The following is a 17,443-nucleotide window of genomic DNA, read 5'->3' as shown; positions in this document are numbered from 1 at the left end:
TAAACATGGCTCAATGAAACATTGCTTTCAGGCAATACCTTTTATCATTCGCTTTAGTAACCATACCTTCACCCAAGGCACTGCTGTAAGGAAGGAAATTTTAGATGCATTGAGTTTAGAAGAGCAAGAGGCTTTTGTGAGCATTTTTTAAAAACCAAAGGCCATATCATGAAGGTACCTATATATTCCCAATTCTGTTCTTCAGGCACCCAGCTCTGTCTGCTCTAAATTCCATTCATTTTGTAATTGGCTTCAGGAAGGGATTCGATAAACTCAGTCCTTCAAAGATGACTAGAGCTGGTATGTGATCACCTGTACTCCACATTTCTTATTAGGGACACTTATTTTAATGAGGACAGACTTTTCAGCCAAAGCAAAAAAAAAAAAAAAAAAATCTCAATTAGGAGAAATTCAAGACTCAGTGAGTGGGTAGGTTAGATATATTTTGGGTCAGAGTTATAAGCTGGAGTCCCTGTGGAGAAGTTATGAAATCATAACAGAGACTGAAATCCATTTTTAAAGGCCTGTTTATGAGTGTATGCATGTATACACTTATCAGTGATTGCTGGTCTTTCTCTATAGCCCACATTCAACCAAGACTTGGCAGTGAGGGTGTCTTATTGAGAGATTTTCACTTAGAATTTTGCTACTTCCTCAGTCTCATTACTAAACCCCAATCCCTGTCCTCAATTCCACTGACGAAATTTTACAAATAGAGTAAAACAATTCATTATCACAAACTTCAAATAAGCCCCATAAGACAGACTCTCCTTGGGACTGCAGAGCAAATAAGACCTCAGGGGTTCATTAAAAGTGGGCTTTTCTCTAAGAACCTCTGAGGGCTCTTGTCTGGATGATGTAACACCAAGGAAAGTTGCTCTGCGTTGATGTCAATTGCCAGGGAGGCCGCATTTCAAAGCTATTAGAGCACTTCCCCCTCTTTTTTTTTTCCAGTTTTATTTTTACTTTTTATTGAGGTAAAAGTCACGTGACATTTTTAAAAATTCACCATTTAAGGCATGTTGAAGCGTAGATGCTATGGCTTTTAATACATTCGCAGTGCTGTGCAACCCGCAGCACTATCTAAACCCAGAACATTCCACCCTCTCAAAAGGAGGCCCATGCCAGAAGCAGTCACCCCCTCTTCCCTCCTGCCCCCAGCCCTGGGCACCCACTAATCTGTTGTCTGTCTCTATTGTCTTACCTATTCTGTCATTTCCTACCAACAGAATCGTATAATATGTGGCCTTTTGTGTTTGGCTTCTTTCACGCAGCATAATATTTTCCAGGTTTGTCCGTGTTGTGGCGTGTTGTATGGCAGGTTGTGGCAGTTACTTCAATGCTTTCTCGGGCTGCATTACGTTTTATTCATCCATGCATCAGTCGATGGGCATTTGGGGTGCTCCCACTTAGGAGCTATTATAAACAATGTTGCCTGAAGGTCAACCAGAGGTGATAACCTATGGTCCTCTCAGGTCTTTTCTGAGCATGTGCACACAGTCTGTGTGTGGTCCTCTAGGCCAGTGGTCGGCAAACTCATCGGTCAACAGAGCCAAATATCAACAGTACAACGATTGAAATTTCTTTTGAGAGCCAAATTTTTTAAACTTAAACTATATAGGTAGGTACATTGTTATTGACTTAATTAGGGTACTCTGAAGGTTTAGGAAGAGCCACACTCGAGGGGCCAAAGAGCCACATGTGGCTCGCGAGCCGCGGTTTGCCGACAATGGCTCTAGGCTCTCAGGAATATGTGTGAGCTTATTTCTCTCAGCATCTCATTCCCTAGTCTCTCCTCCCAAACTTTTTGGTTGATATTACTGCCCCAGCTGTTACCCCCTTGCCCCAGGAGGCAGTGACTAATGCATTAGCCCTAAACCAGTGGTTTTCAACCTTCCTAATGCTGCGACCCTTTCATACAGTTCCTCATGTTGTGGTGACCCCCAACCATAAAATTATTTTCGTTGCTGCTTCATAACTGTAATGTTGCTACTGTTACGAATCGTCATGTAAATATCTGATATGCAGGATGTATTTAGGCGACCCCTGTGAAAGGGTCGTTCAATCCCCAAAGGGGTCTCGACCCACAGGTGGAGAACCACTGCTAAACATTTTCCACAAACGGCCTCCTCGCCCCCCCCCCCCCCTCCCCCAGCTCCCCGTAGCCGCCTCTGCCCTGGGAGAGTTCCAGGTTAGGCAAAACCGAGGCAATCCCTTTGAGCGAGCCTCCCAGAGAGCCACCAGACAGGACGGAACATACAACCACAATTCCTGGAGAGTAAGCTCTGTTACCAGGAATGCAGGCTGTTGTTTCCAAGGCCAGCACTCAGCTGGGAGCAGGAGGCACATTCAGAACAAGTTAACATGCCCCAGAGCTCTCTTACTGAGCTTTAACTTTCTCCCTTGTGTTCCCCCGGTTGTTGCAAGCTTTTAATTAGTATCCAGAGTTCCAAGAAAGTTCATTTTGAATGTTTTTGCCAGTTTATTCATTGCTTCTCTGGATAGAAGGACTGGGGAATTTCCTATTCTGCCATTTTTGCTGACATCCCTGTAATTCTCAGAAATATCCCAGTTGGTGGTAAATTATACGGTTCCACTAAGTATTCAGAGAATAAACTTTGGAATCGGGTCTGATCTCAGTACAAATCCTGGCTCTGCCACTTCCTAGCTGGATGACAGTGGTACATTTTTTTAACCTCTCAAAGCCTTTATCGTAAAATGGGGGTAATAAACACAACTCAAAGAGTTGTCGTCATGAATAAATGGTGCCGTGTCTGGCACCGTAATTTAAGGTATAAAGATGATTATGCAACGTGGATTTCTCTCTTTCCTGCTGCAATCTGAAGCCAGTGTGAAGTCCAGAGGAAAGTGGTTAGGGCAGGTATTTTTGGAAGGGAGGGGACCATATGAAACCATGTATTTAAAAATGCAACACACCAAAGCAAGTTGTACACATATGTATGTTTATATGTCTCAGTTCAGAGAAAAAGGCATATGTATCCATACTAAAATATATGGAAGGAGAGATACTAAGTAATTAAGAATGGTAATCACTAGCTGGAGGAAATACGGTGTTTTTAGTATCTCATTTTTTCTTAACTACTTATATTGTCTTCAGGCACATAAATTGCTTTGGAAATTTTATTTATTTATTTTAAATAAATGTTGATTGATTTCAGAGAGGAAGGGAGAGGGAGAGAGAGAAACATTGATGAGAGAGAAACATCATCAATTGGCTGCCTCCTGCACGCCTCACACTGGGGATCAAGCCTGCAACCTGGGCATGTGTCCTAATAGGGAATCAAACCAGCAACCTCTGGGTTCATGGGTTGATGCTCAACCACTGAGCCACACTGGCTGGGCCCCTCCTACCACTCCTGATGTGGCTTCTTCTGTATATCCTTAGTTAAAAAAAGACTTCTGTTCAGCTAGTCTTCCGATGATTCTCCAGGTTAATCGTTCTGTCGTTTAGTTATCATTTTGATGTGGTCATTGGAGGAGGCGAGTGCAGCTCCCACCCAGTCTGCCACCTTGGGTCAGTTTGGGTGCAAAGAAACTCATAGAAATCCTCTGCTGGTTTGGACATTCTTATGTCAACACTCTGGTATTCCATTCTGGGCACGGAACTCAGAATTCTCATATTTCTAAATTTAAACAGGGTCTTCTCCAGTTATGAAGGCATATTTGTCAAGGTAAGAAGGAGAAAATAGCTATTTAGCCTTTTGTTAGCTTGATTTTTTTTTTTTTGGCAGTATGGATATTTTATTTTATTTTTTTTTTTATAACTTATTTTTTTTTTTTTTTATTGCTTAAAGCATTACAAAGGGTATTACATATGTGTCCTTTCCCCCCCCCCCCCCCCCCCCGCCCTTGACAATACCCTGGCTTCCCCTACCCCGCAGTGTCTTATGTCCATTGGTTATGCTCATATGCATGCATACAAGCCCTTCAGTTGATCTCTTAACCCCCTCCCTCCTGCCCCCCAACCCTCCCCGGCCTTCCCGCTGCAGTTTGACAATCTGTGTGAGGCAGCTCTGCCTCTGTATCTATTATTGTTCAAAAGTTTATAATGGTCTCTATTTGTTAGCTTGATTTTTAACTTCTAAGTATTTAGACTATGTGTGATATGAAACTGGAACTCGTAAACACAATCAGCAGCGTGGTGGTTGCCAGAGGGAAGGGGGAGGGGGACAAAGGGGTTATAATATAAGGTGACAGAAGATTTGACTTTGGGCGGTGGATACAGTGCAATATCCAGACCTTGTAGCATAGAAACCCACACCTGAAACCTTTATGTTCGTGTTGACCAGTGTCACCCTAATCAATTTAATAAATAAACATTTTTAAGTAAAAATAAATAAACATTTAGAGAGTCTTTCCCCGAGGCCCACAGCATTAAGGGTAGGGGCCTGCCTGTCTCTCTACTCAGCAGACTGGTATGCACCTGGCGGTGGGTCTAGGAAAAGAAGTTTTGTTTCTGTTTCTTTTTCTCACTCCCTACTTCCATGCATCTTAGCTCTCTAGGTAACCATTCTAACCTGCCTAATGGGTCTTAGTTATTTTTTTCTTTCTAAATATTTTTTTTTTCTGGTTTGTGTGCATGTAACTTTAATATCATAAATAACATCATGGTTGGTTTGCTTTGGTTTTGTTTTTGCTGCAAAAAGCTTTATTGTTTCCATTTGGTCCAATGCATGGGGAGTGGGCTTCAGGGCGGTTAAAAGAACGGCCAGGGGTTTTCAGGGTGAGGCTCAGGCAAAAGCCAGACACCAGGGGGGTGCAGAGGGGCCCCTCAAAGGCCTCTGGGCTCCACAGGCTCCTGGCTGTGCTTGGGGGTGAGCCTTTCGAAGAGACACTCGCCCAGCCCGGCCTGGGGGCCGCCTGCAGAGCTGAGACAGGTGTAGCCCATCTTCTTGAGCTTCACCTGCTCACCCAGGAAGTGGTTCTCCCGGAAGTCACAGAGCTGAGGGTTGTGCGGGCAGAACCAGGGCCTGCAGCTCCACTAGGGCCTGGTTCAGGTTCCTCTCCAAGGCCATGGCGTCCTGCGTGTCACCCCACTCACCTTGGGGCGGCTTCAGCACGTCCTGGAAAAGAACTCGGCCGCCACGCTGGTTTTGCATGTTTAAGAGATGCTCCTGAGCCCTCCAGCGTCTTCACCAACTCACCCTCCAGAGCCACAGCCTGGTGGTGGAAATAGAAGCCCAGAGAGAGGTAGGTGTGGGCGGCCCGCAGAGGCAGGTTGGCCAGCGGTTGACGGCAGCCTCAGCCTCGGTGGAATAATTCTGACGAATTTGGGAGCTCATGGTGGTTCGGCAATAGGAGTTAAGGTAAAAAGTGCTGTCTGGTCTCAGAGGTGAGGACGGCTGAGGTGGTTCCGAAGGTGGTGACTGGAAAAGAGGTTGGAGGGTGGTCAGAGGCTGGAAGAAGGGGCATCCCTGGGTCTGTTCCGTCGAAACACCGTTGAAGCAAGAGATAGATCTGGGGACCGCTGAGGGCACTGCCAGTAACAGTGTGTTTTATACCTCATTATCTTCCTCGCTTTTCTCACAGAGCACTATGGCTCTGAGCTATGTTGCCTGGAGCTAATCCTTTGCTTCTAAATGCTGCAAAGTCTCCACTACAGTTTACCTGTTGATTTGCCCAGTGGTGGGTGTGAAGACATATCTTGTTTCATTTTGCACTTCCTCTGATTAGCAATAGGCTCCAGCATCTCCTCGTATGCTGAGGGGCACTTCGGGTTTTCTGTTCTGTAAGCTGTTTGTTCTATATACTGTGCCCATTTTGTTTTTGTTGATGTTGAATGATGCCAGTTTGATATCTTCTTCCTTGTTGTTATCTTTCTATTAAATCTATCCCCAGTGTGCTTTACTAAACAAAAATCAACCAGTTAATATTATCAAATTCACCCATTTACTTGGCTTTGTGGTTTCTCACTTTAGATACCAAAGATATTTCCCTACATTTTCTTCTAATTAGAGGGGATCTGTGGTGGTAGAGGTCTCAGTTCCTGCTGGAGGAAAGTCAGGAAGAAAAGGGTGGAGTGGCCACTTGGCAATAACAGCTCTTCAACAATCCTCCCACCCTCCTGGTAGTCAGGTCTGAGAGCTAAAAATTACATATCCGCCCGGCCAGGGTGGCTCAGTGGTTGAGTATCGACCTATGAACCAGGAGGTCACGGTTTGATTCCCGGTCAGGGCACATGCCTGGGTTGCAGACTTAATCCCCAGTCAGGGGTGTGCAGGAGGCAGCCAGTCAATGATTCTCTCTCATCATGATGTTTCTATCTCTTTCTCTCCTCCCCCCCCTCCTCTCTGAAATCAATAAAAATATTTTTTAAATAAAATAATATAATAAATAAAAATTACGTATCCCAGTTTCGCGTGTAGCTGGAGCCCTGGTTGCGAATCGGTGTGAGATCTGGAAGGCGGGAGTGAGGTGGCTCTCACACTTCCGTGCGTATCCGAATTATCCAAAGGCTTATGAAAACACAGACTGCTGGGCCCCACCCAGGAATTCTGTGGGTGTGGAGCAGGCCCCCAAATCTGCGTCTCAAACGAGGGTCCAATTGTGTAGTTACCAATTTTGTGAGTGTGAGAGGCACCGCTCCTGGTGACAGACGTGAGCTTCCTGACCTCTGGGTCACATCTATTTCAGAGTCCGTTTGGGGGCTCCCTCATCCCTTCTTCAGTCGTTCAAAAACACCGTAAGCAAGTCATTCCCTGTATGAAATCTCTCTCTGCTTGAGAAAACTAGAGTTATTTTTGTTTCCCATAGTAAACCACTGATTGGTAGGCTATTATACCCAAAATAGCTAGAAATAACAAGAGGGTGTCCACAAATCCCATATCCTTGATGTCGCTATAAACAAGGGTGGCGGGGAGGAACTTTGCCCCGTGGCCACTGGGTTCCCTGAGAGAGGTTGGCAGTAGGTCTGTCGGTTGTTTAATCAGGAAGAGCTTCTGCAGCATGTGACCGTGGACGGACAAGCGTTCTGGTTTGTGTGGGATCGCGTGGTCTCCCAGGGCGTTGGACTTGCAGTTGTAAAACCAGGTTGAGTTGGTGACTCTCGTGGAGTCTTTCCTCAGTCATCCTGACGAAGTTTTTATAAATGGGAAGAGGCTAGGGCGGATGATAAAAGTGGGAGGCTGGGAAATTATTTTCAGGAGGCCCTTGAAATTTGGAGGAGCATAATTAGGCAAGCGTCATAGGCTGTTCAAAGGGAGTGTTAGCCTAAAGCAGCGGTTCTCAACCTGTGGGTCGCGACCCTTTCACAGGGGTCGCCTAAGACCATCCTGCATATCAGATATTTACATGACGATTCATAACAGTAGCAGCATTACAGTTATGAAGTAGCAACGAAAATAATTTTATGGTTGGGTCACAACATGAGGAACTGTATTTAAAGGGCCAGAAGGTTGAGAACCACTGGCCTAAAGCAAAGGGGATAACGATTGAGAGCCAGGAGTGTGGGCTCTGGAGTCACTTCGGCTTGAGTTTAAATCCCTGTGTCTTTGTTTACCAGCTATGTGACCTTGGACAAGTGACTAAACCAAGTTTCCAAATCTGTAAAATGGGGATAACAATAGTGCCTACCTATTGTAAGGGTTCATTAAAATAATACATGTAAAGCATTTAGAAGAGTCGCATGACTCAGAGTAAGCTCTCAAAACCTGGCCCATGTGGCTCAGTTGGTAGGAGCCTCATTCCTTACCCCAAAAGGTTCTGGGTTCAATTCCCAGTCAAGGCACATAGCCAGGTTGTGGGTTCGGTCCCTGGTCGGAGCGTGTTCTGAAGGCCACCAACTGATGTTCTTTCTCGCATCGATGTTTCTCTCTTTCTCCCTTCCCCTCTCTCTAAAATCAATAAACATATCCTCGGGTGAGGATTAAAAAAATCAAAAAATAAAAAAGTAGAGAAAAGTGATTGTTCCCCATTGTGGTTGGGCATTCATGCCGAGGGCTTCTTGCTGGTGTTTGTCACGACTTACTTTTCAAGTTGAGGAAGAATAACTTTCGCATCAAAACATTTTTCTGTGCAGTGTTCTCTGTATGGCAGCCTTTACCTCCTTATTCCTCAAACTGTAGATGAGGGGGTTCAGCATGGGGATCACTGTGGTGTAGAACACAGAGGCCACGTTCTCCTGGGCCAGGGAACTGGCGGTGGAGGGTTTTAAGTACATGAAGGCGGTGGACCCATAGAACATCCCCACAGCCGCAAGGTGGGAGCTGCAGGTGCTGAAGGCCCTGGACCTTCCCTCCGTGGTGCTGATGCGGAGGATGCTGGAGAAGATGAAGGCGTAGGAACAAAGGACCGTTAAGCTGGTGACTATGATGTTGAATCCTGCTAAGAAGAAGACGGCCGCCTCAACCACGTAGGTGCTCGAGCAGGAGAGCTTCATGAGGGGGAGGATGTCACAGAAGTAATGACTGACGAGGACCTCACAGTAGGGCAGCTTTAACATGAGGCCGGTCTCTATTGTTGAGCCAATGAACCCCATGACGTAGACCACCGCCACCAGCAGGGAGCAGACGTGATGAGACATGATGATGTTGTAAAGCAGAGGCCTGCAGATGGCGACATAGCGGTCGTAGGCCATCACCGTCAGCATGTAGCACTCAGCGATGACGAACACCAGGAAGAAGTAGAGCTGCGACATGCACCCCGCGTAGGAGATGACGTTCCTCTCTGACACGAAGTGCACCAGCATTTTGGGGGTGATGACGGAGGAGTAGCAGAGGTCCACGAGTGACAGGTTGCTGAGGAAGTAGTACATGGGGGTGTGAAGCTGAGCATTCAGGCGAATCAGCGCTATCATGCCCAGGTTCCCCACCGTGGTGACCGAGTAGATCCCCAGGAAGAGGAGGAAGAGGGGGAGCTGGAGCTCGGGTCGATTTGTCAATCCCCGGAGAATGAACTCTGTCACCACCGTGGAGTGATTTTCTGTGGCCATTTTCCCTTGTTTGGGTGCCCTGTGGGGAGAAGAGAGAACCCGTGAGAGGCTGCGTCTGGGACTGCCTGGTGAAGCTAGTGTTGAGCATTTGGAGCAGCTGATGATCCTGGGCCCTTTCTTCCTTCCTTCTTTCCTTCCTCTCTCTCTAACTTTCTCTCTCTCTTTCTTTCTTTTAAAATAAATTTTTATTGATTTCATAAAGGAGGGGAGAGGGAGAGAGGGAAACATCAATGATGATGTTTCTGATTGGCCACCTCCTGCATGCCCCACCCTGGGGATCGAGCCCACAACCCAGTCATGTGTCCTGACCAGGAATCGAATCCTGACCTCCTGGTTCACAGGTCAATGCTCAACCACTGAACCACACCAGCTGGGCGTGGGCTCTTTCTTGGTCACCCTTCCCTCATCCTGCTGTTTGCTGGGAGGAAGACCAGATCCTGGGTGTTTCAAAGATCAAGGAAATGAGAGGAGAAAGGGGCCAAAAAGGGGTCATTTAACACTTTTATGTTTCTCAAATACCCTAGAGCAGTGGTTCTCAACCTTGGCTGCACATTAGAATCACCTGGGAATCTTTTTAAAATCCTGATTTCTGCGCCTCATCCTCTGGAAATTCTGTTTCTTTGTTACTAATGTTGTGGCCCCACCCCATAACAAAGAAACAGAATTTCCAGAGGATGAGGCGCAGAAATCAGGATTTTAAAAAGATTCCCAGGTGATTCTAATGTGCAGCCAAGGTTGAGAACCACTGCCCTAGAGCAGTGGTGGGCAAACTGCGGCCCCTTGAGTGTGGCTCTTCCACAAAATACCACGTGTGGGCGCACACGTACAGTGCGATTGAAACTTCGTGGCCACACTTAAGGGGCCAAAGAGCCGCATGTGGCTCGAGAGCCGCAGTTTGCCGACCACTGCCCTAGAGCATTGCTTCTTACAGTGTGGTTCTCAGACCAGCCTCCTCAGCATCACCTGTACATTAGAGAGGCAAACTCTCAGGCCTCACCGCATACCTGCCAAGTCAGGAACTTTGGGGATGGGGCCCAGCAAGCTGGGTTTGACGTTCTCTCTAGGTGATGCCAGTGTATGATAAAGTTTGAGAACCTCTGCCCTGTAGGTAACAGGCAGTGTATTTCATATTTTATAGTTGGTGATGTATTTTGCTTAAAAAATGAAATTTCACTGTCATCTATGCAATTCCTAAATATTTACTGAGTATGAATGTATGGATGCCTATCTCAAATTGAGGCACTGACAGGGCAACTGTATCATTGAGTACAAATCCATTAGTATCTGGAAGATAAAGAAGTTAGTAATAGCATTTCTAAAAGTGGGTGTAAAACTAATATTGGATAATGCACATTTAGAAATTATATTTTTAATCTTCACCCAAGGATATTTTTCCATTGATTTTTAGAGAGAGTGAAAAAGAGAAGGAAAGACAGAAATATGGACGTGAGAGAAACACATCAGTTGGTTGCCTCCTGCACGAGCCCCAACCAGGGCCTGGCCAGGGAGGAGCCTGCAACCAAGGTCTGTGCCCTTGACTGGAATCGGACCCAGGACCCTCGGTCCACAGGTTGACGCTCTATCCACTGAGCCAAACCAGCTAGAGCTAGAATTTTTTTTTTGCAATTATTCAATTGCTATAGAAACGTGAGTTGTCATTAGGTGTCTAGAATTTGTTCTTTACTAAACTTTAGCCCATAAGACTGTGGTTGTCAACACTGACTGTATATTATAACTACCTGAAGCATTTAACAAGGAAGGAATGATGTCTGGGTTCCACCAACAGAGGCTCGATTTAATCTGTGATGCAGCCTGGGCCTTGGCACACAGAATAGTCCAGAGTAAGTGCGCAACAGCCATCATTATTATTATTACCATCATCATTACCATTATTATTTCCAGATCATAATATTAAACCATGGCCCATTACCTACCTACTGGCAAAGGACTGAAATTATAGACATGAACCTAAGAAGCATGGATCATCATTGCTGGATATGATACCTATAGGCAGACATACTGTCTCTGAGAAGTATTTCTTAAGCTAAAAACCATAAACTGCCTGGCCAGCGTGACTCAGTGGTTGAGCATCAACCTGTGAATCATGAGGTTCAATTCCCAGTCAGGGCACATGCCAGGGTTGCAGGCTTGATCCCCAGTGTGGGGTGTGCAGGAGGCAGCCAATCAATGATTCTCACTCATCATTGGTGTTTCTATTTCTCTCTCTCCATCTCCCTTCTTTGAAATAAATAAAAATATATTTTTTTAAAAAGAAAGAAAACCACAAACTCTCAGTATTTTAATGCTTCCTTATATAATTATTAACTTTTCTATAATGCTCTTCAAAGGTCCATCTTATTAACTGCCCCTAAAATTTTGGGGTATGAGGAGAAATGTGTTTAGAGTAGGATTTTCATATTGAGAAGACTGAGTGCCAGCCTCCATTACTGGGACTTGGGGCTCAGACTGCTCTCTCTTGGTCATTAGCTTCTTTTCTTGGCCCAAGTGTGTAGCCTTCTATATCTGCACACCTGCAGCTCTAAGAAATATTGTAGTTGAACGTGCTTTACACTTGATGCCTTGGGTTGTGCATAGCATAGAAAAAAGAGGAATGCTATGTTATTTTGTCCATTTGCCAGGAGAATGAAGCTCTAAAAGGGCAGAACTAGGCCTAACACCCAGAACTTCTCACCACCAGTCTGTTTCGTCCTACTAAGCTATGTTGGTTGTTTTTTTAAATATATATTTTATTGATATTTTACAGAGAGGGAGAGAGAGGGATAGAGAGTTAGAAACATCGATGAGAGAGAAACATCGATTAGCTGCCTCCTGCACACTCCCTACTGAGAATGTACCCACAACCAAGGTACATGCCCTTGACCGGAATCGAACCTGGGACCCTCGAGTCTGCAAGCCGACGCTCTATCCACTGAGCCAAACCAGTTAGGGCTGCTGTAGCTTACCTTTGTTTAGAAATTTATTATCATTTCGCAATTTATTGAGTTTTTGGAGGTAGAGGAAAGATTTTATTGCCAATTTCAGGTAAGAAAATTACACAGGTAGTATATGTTCATTGTAGAAAAGTAGAAGTTCAAATAAGCAAAAATAAAATACCACTTTCCTGCTCCTTGGAGACTAACACTGGTAATGACAACCCTTCTCGATTTTTTCAGTGCATATATGCATTTACATGTGTATAGGGATATATGTATTTTTAAAAACATTTTAGCCTGGTTTTTAATGTAGCACTTTAAAATACATTGTCTCATTTGAGTCCTATAATAATAATGTCAGCACTAACTGTATTTCTTTTTCCTAGGTATAGGAGTCTTTAAATCCTTAGGATGTGGTTAAAGAGAATAAAATCTGCATTGCATTTTGAACTTTGTTACATTATTGGTGGTGAGGTATTTAAGAAGCATTTAACTTTATGATAACTACTACCAGAGGTAGCTAAGATTATTGTAATATTATTCCTGTTTATTACAAAGACAAAAATACATTTCCTCTAGATAACAATAGACTAAAAATTCTTATATATCCCCTTCTACCTCTTAAAACAATCCAAAAGATAGAAAATCCACCTTAAATATGCCATTACCAGAATTCAAAGTGCTTTACAAAGCAGGGCAGATGGGAAAATCCTAGACAGAATTGTTTTCATTTTTACTCCCATGGTCATCTAATGGTATAAATAGAAAAAATATGACCCACATATTTGATATGAGCTATTGCAATTATTACCTCTAGTTTTACTACCATCAGAGGCTCAGGATTGCTGTTGATGAGAAAACACTTAGAGATGAAGGAAAACAAATGGTTGGAAATATCACACATTAAAAACAGGAGTTCATGAAAGCCTTTTTTTTTTTTTTTTTTCATAAAATTGCTTTAAGTCTGTAAATACCTGTGCTGAGGAAAAATGGAAGTCTCCTGGAAATTTTAGAAGATGCCTTGGTTTCAACAATCAGGAAATAAATGTCAGAAAAAATGAGAGAACCATACAGATTTATTTCTAGTCTTAAATTTACTCAAAGAGGCTATTGCAGGAGTAAAAAAAAAAATGGGTCCCTGAGATTGGGAGACCCGGGCGTATGTTTATATGTCTATGGGCAGAGCCTCTCATGGGATGCAGTCACTTCAGAGACTAGAGTCCTTGCTGAAGGAACAATTAAGTCTTGGTTTATATCTCTGCTGTGAATCATGTTTTGTCTCCCAGGTGTGGTAATTTTCCTTTGATAGAATTATCTTGCAGCTTGGGAAACTTAGAATCTAAAGCTAACATTCAAACATTTTATGAACAACCCAGTCATCAACCATGATCACCATGATCACCATCATTACCACCACTATCATCATCATCATCATCATCATCATCATCACCATCATCATCATCACCATCACCATTACCATCACCACTATCACCATCACCACCAGCATCACCACGACCACCACCACCACCACCACCACCACCACCAAAACCACCTCAGTCATTACCATCAACATCATCACCACTTACTATCATTATGATTACTTATCATTACACATAATTAACTAGGCTTAAAGGGGTTTTAAGCAAATTCAAATATTTTACTAGAACCAACCATACAATTTTAGCCAAGCAGTGTGAATGTATAAGGAACATTAAACTGTCACCCTGGCATGATACCTACACACTGACAGTATAGAATGGCAAGAGGTTGAGAGACACAAGAAAACAGACTTATAAGAACTCTTCATACATATATCCTCATTCATAAGTGAAATATGTTCATAAGAAAATGTACTTTTCAAAAATACATTCGGAGAAAAAAGAATACATTCAGTAATATATTATCCATGAAAATATTGCTAATGAAGATTTTTATTAAACTACTAAGGGCCAGATGCATGAAATTCATGCAAGAGTAGGCCTTCCTTCCCCCGGCTGCTGGCACCGGCTTCCCTCTGGTACCCAGGACCCGGGCTTCCCTTGCAGTCCAGAAGGACGCCCAGTCTAATTAGCATATTATGCTTTTATTATTATAGATTTTGAAATAATTATAGATTCACATGCAGTTGTCAGATATAACATAGAGAGATCCTCTGCCCCCTTTGTACAGTTTCCCCAGTGGTAACATTTTGCAAAATTCACTACAACCTCACACTCAGGATTGTGCAAATTGCCACACACAATCCACTGATCTTACTCAGGTTTCCCCAGTTTTGCCAGTACTCATCTGTATATGTGTGTAGTTGATGCAATTTGATTGCATGCATAGGTTCATGTATCCACTACAGCTCAAATAAAAACACATTGCTTTCATTTTCTAATATTTCAAATAATGTTTTAGTTTTTTATTATCCTCCAAAGGTGACCAGTGAACAGTTATTTTTCTTTAGTTTATTTATACTCTCACTAATTTAAACATATTTTATGGTTTCACTCTACTGCAATTATTCTTGTTTTGTTGCCAAACTTTTTCTTTGGCCTGCAGAATTCTCTTCAGTTTTCCTCCTGTCTTTTGACAATGCTATTAGTCTCTAACCGCTTCCTTGCTATCTGATATGACAAGATGTTCCAAGCTCATCTCATATGTTTCATTCTTCAGACCAGGAAATAACCATTTCCTCCAGAAACTTGGTTTCTTTTAGAGGTAAAATGGTGTCTCAAGGCCAAAAGTTAGGTACCAGAGAGCCTCATTTTTGTAGTAATGTGTGTTTTTGTGTTTCTCTGGTGGAGAGTGATGAACAACTTACTGAAGTCTATCCTAGTGCTTTTGATGGACTCTGAGACATATATGTAAGACATTGTATACATGTTTAAGTATCAGATTTACATTATATATGATAAAATAAAAATATACATTAGATCTGAGCTAGAAATAACTAAAGCAAAGAAACTATGAGGCAGAGATGCAGACTTTGAACCAAAATGAATATGGTCAAAAATATTTCTTTCTATACTGCTTCCTGCTTGTATTAAACCAAGCCATCAGGGAACTAGATCTTGGAGAAGCCATAGGTGAAATGCATTTGAAATACAGTTTTCATGGCAATGGTCTCTGAAGTGATATCAACTCAGTGGAAGTTTACCTGGTATTGCATCATACAGACAAGAATCCTCCAAGGCTCCTAGAGAAAAGTGAACTTTTAATGAACCCCTGAGGTCTTCTTTGCATTTGCATTCCTGAGAGAGTTGATGATAGTTCATTGTTTTTCTCCATTTCTAACTTACGTGTAGTGGGATTAAGATTAGGCTTGGGGAGTCATTAGAGTCACTGGAGGACAGAGCAAAGTTCTAAGTGTAAATCTTACAAATAAAGGACCATTATTATGGAGTATTAGCTAAGCATGTCTCACAGAGGTGGATAAGCAAGCAGACATTGATTGATGTGGGCACACACATATGCACAGTGATAGGTATAGTGATGGTAGTTGGACTTGACAAGAAGCTGGGTTCCTGCATTTGGGTATGATTTCATAAACTTCTCATGAGATGCCCTGATCAAAAACATAGCTTAATCACTTGTTCACTGAAGCTTGAGTTTCTCCAAGTAGAGATCCCTCCGGCCTTTGGCCAAAAACATCATAAATTCTGCATAAATATATTGGGATTAAAGGTAGCTACACAGCAGCTCAGTCCCTGTACAAAGGGGTTTATCAGATCCCGTCCTGAGAGCTCATTTGGAAATTAAGGGAATTTAGAACAGCTGGTGCTGGCTATTTGAAGACCAGAAATGTGTGTGGGTGGTGACCTTCATTGTGTGACTTCTGAGTTTCTCAGAAAGCTCAGACAGGTCCTTTGCTTCCCCTAACTTGTCACTACTACCAAATTCCTTCCAGTAGAGCCAGTACTTATGGTGAAGCCACTCACTGAGGCCCAGGACAGTAATGCATGGCCTGGGAGGAGTGATATGTTCACTTGTGAGTCCGTTAGAGTAGTTGATGTTAACAGCACAGCTCTGACCATAGTCTCTCAAGACTTTCCTTAAATTGCCTAATTTACCATCCTATTTAAACATACAACTCACAACCCACACCTCTTTCTTGGTTTTTTATAGCTCCTATTACTTTCTAAAATATTACATAAGTTACTTATGTTATTAATTGTTTGTCTTCCCCCTACTAGAGTAAAAGCTCAACAAAGGCAGGGAACTTTGTTGTGTAGTGCAGTCCCTAAAGCAGTGCCAAACAGAGTTTCTCAATTAGTATTTGTTGGGCGAATCAATTAATGTCACTCTGTTATTCAAAGACAAAGAGAGAATCTTAAAAGCAATAAGAGAAAAGCAGTTAGTTACATACAAAAGAGCTCCCATAAGACTGTCAGCTGATTTCTCAGCAGAAACATTTCAGGCCAGAAGGGATTGGCACAAAATATTCAAAGTGATAAAAGCAAGGGCTTATGAATGTTATAGTAGGCAGTTAGTTGGCTATTCACTGAAAGGGAGGGGCGAACCAATCAAAAGCCTGATTAAGCTTTACAATCTCCCTGGCGAGTGTACCCACTAAGTGGCAGGTGGCGGGGGCGGGGGGGGCGGGGGGGGGAGGTAGTGCAGGGGAAGTCTTTTCACTGGTGCATGTGCAGTAGAAGCCAAAATGGCCACCATAAAGGGGATGAGAGAAACCTGGGAAAATCTGGGAAAGAGATTGGATGGCTTGAAAGAAAGCCTACCCTCCTCTCCCAGGCCCAGGGAAATAGAAGGAAGCTTAACAAAGGCCCCAGTCTCTTTTTGGCAGCCACACAGGCCAGAGAACAGCTGGAAGCAGAAACTGAGCTGGGCTGCTGAAGCCTTGGATGCCAGGGTAATGGCATAGCAACTCTGGGCACTGGCCCTTCTGGTCCTGGTGGGCAACAGGTGCAGAATTGCATCCCTAGAAGCTGGACTTCTTACACAACAAGACTGAGTTGAACGAGTTGCTCGTGGATGAGGCACTGGGCATGGTGTGCCTGGTGGTAGTCAACACAGCCTACCAGCTGAGTGCCAGGAAGTGCCTTGTCAAGCGTGGCAGCCTTTGCGGGGACATCTGTGCTCTGGGCACCCTTCCTTCTCTTGGACCATAGTTGTGTTTTCTTTTCTCCTAAACTCTAAGGGTCCCCATGAAACTTACAACTAGGGAAGCAGTGGGCATTAAGGACTCTCCTTTTTGCCTCTATAATTTCCTTCCCTGAGTCTAGGCAGCCAGTCTGGGCACTCTCCCACTACTGTGATCTTCTTGCCTCTTCTATCCTAAGCCTTTCCTTTGTTTCACTCTAATAAATCTTACCACTTGCCCTTAAAATCCTCTTATATGTGTGTCCCTGAAATTCATTTCCTGTGACCCCATTTCCTCCAGTAATACAACCAAGATTATTCTACCCAGCAAAACTACCATTTAGATTCAAAAGATAGATAAAGAGCTTCCCAGACAAGAAAATGCTAAAGGAGTTTATCACCACCAAACTAGTATTACAAGAAATGTTAACGGCTCTTCTTTAAAAAGGAGAAGGGAAAAAAGATGAAATATATGAAT

General features: G+C 43.5%; 1 protein-coding gene and 1 pseudogene across 1 annotated transcript; both read right to left on the bottom strand.

The window, feature by feature from the left end:
* Positions 1–4,792: 4,792 nt before the first annotated feature.
* Positions 4,793–5,303, bottom strand: LOC138998096 (ferritin light chain pseudogene; annotated as a pseudogene).
* A 2,714-nt stretch (positions 5,304–8,017) lies between these two features.
* Positions 8,018–8,950, bottom strand: OR8A1 (olfactory receptor family 8 subfamily A member 1). The gene has a single exon (XM_070399435.1). The coding sequence runs from the start codon at positions 8,948–8,950 to the stop codon at positions 8,018–8,020; it is 933 nt and encodes a 310-aa protein (XP_070255536.1).
* Positions 8,951–17,443: the final 8,493 nt, after the last annotated feature.

This window comes from Myotis yumanensis, unplaced genomic scaffold, assembly GCF_028538775.1.
Source record: "Myotis yumanensis isolate MYYU_CA2020_CCGP unplaced genomic scaffold, mMyoYum1.0.hap1 SCAF_19, whole genome shotgun sequence".
Classification (NCBI taxonomy): domain Eukaryota; kingdom Metazoa; phylum Chordata; class Mammalia; order Chiroptera; family Vespertilionidae; genus Myotis; species Myotis yumanensis.
The sequence above is the reverse complement of the archived record's forward strand: the minus strand, read 5'-3'. Positions and strand labels throughout refer to the sequence as shown.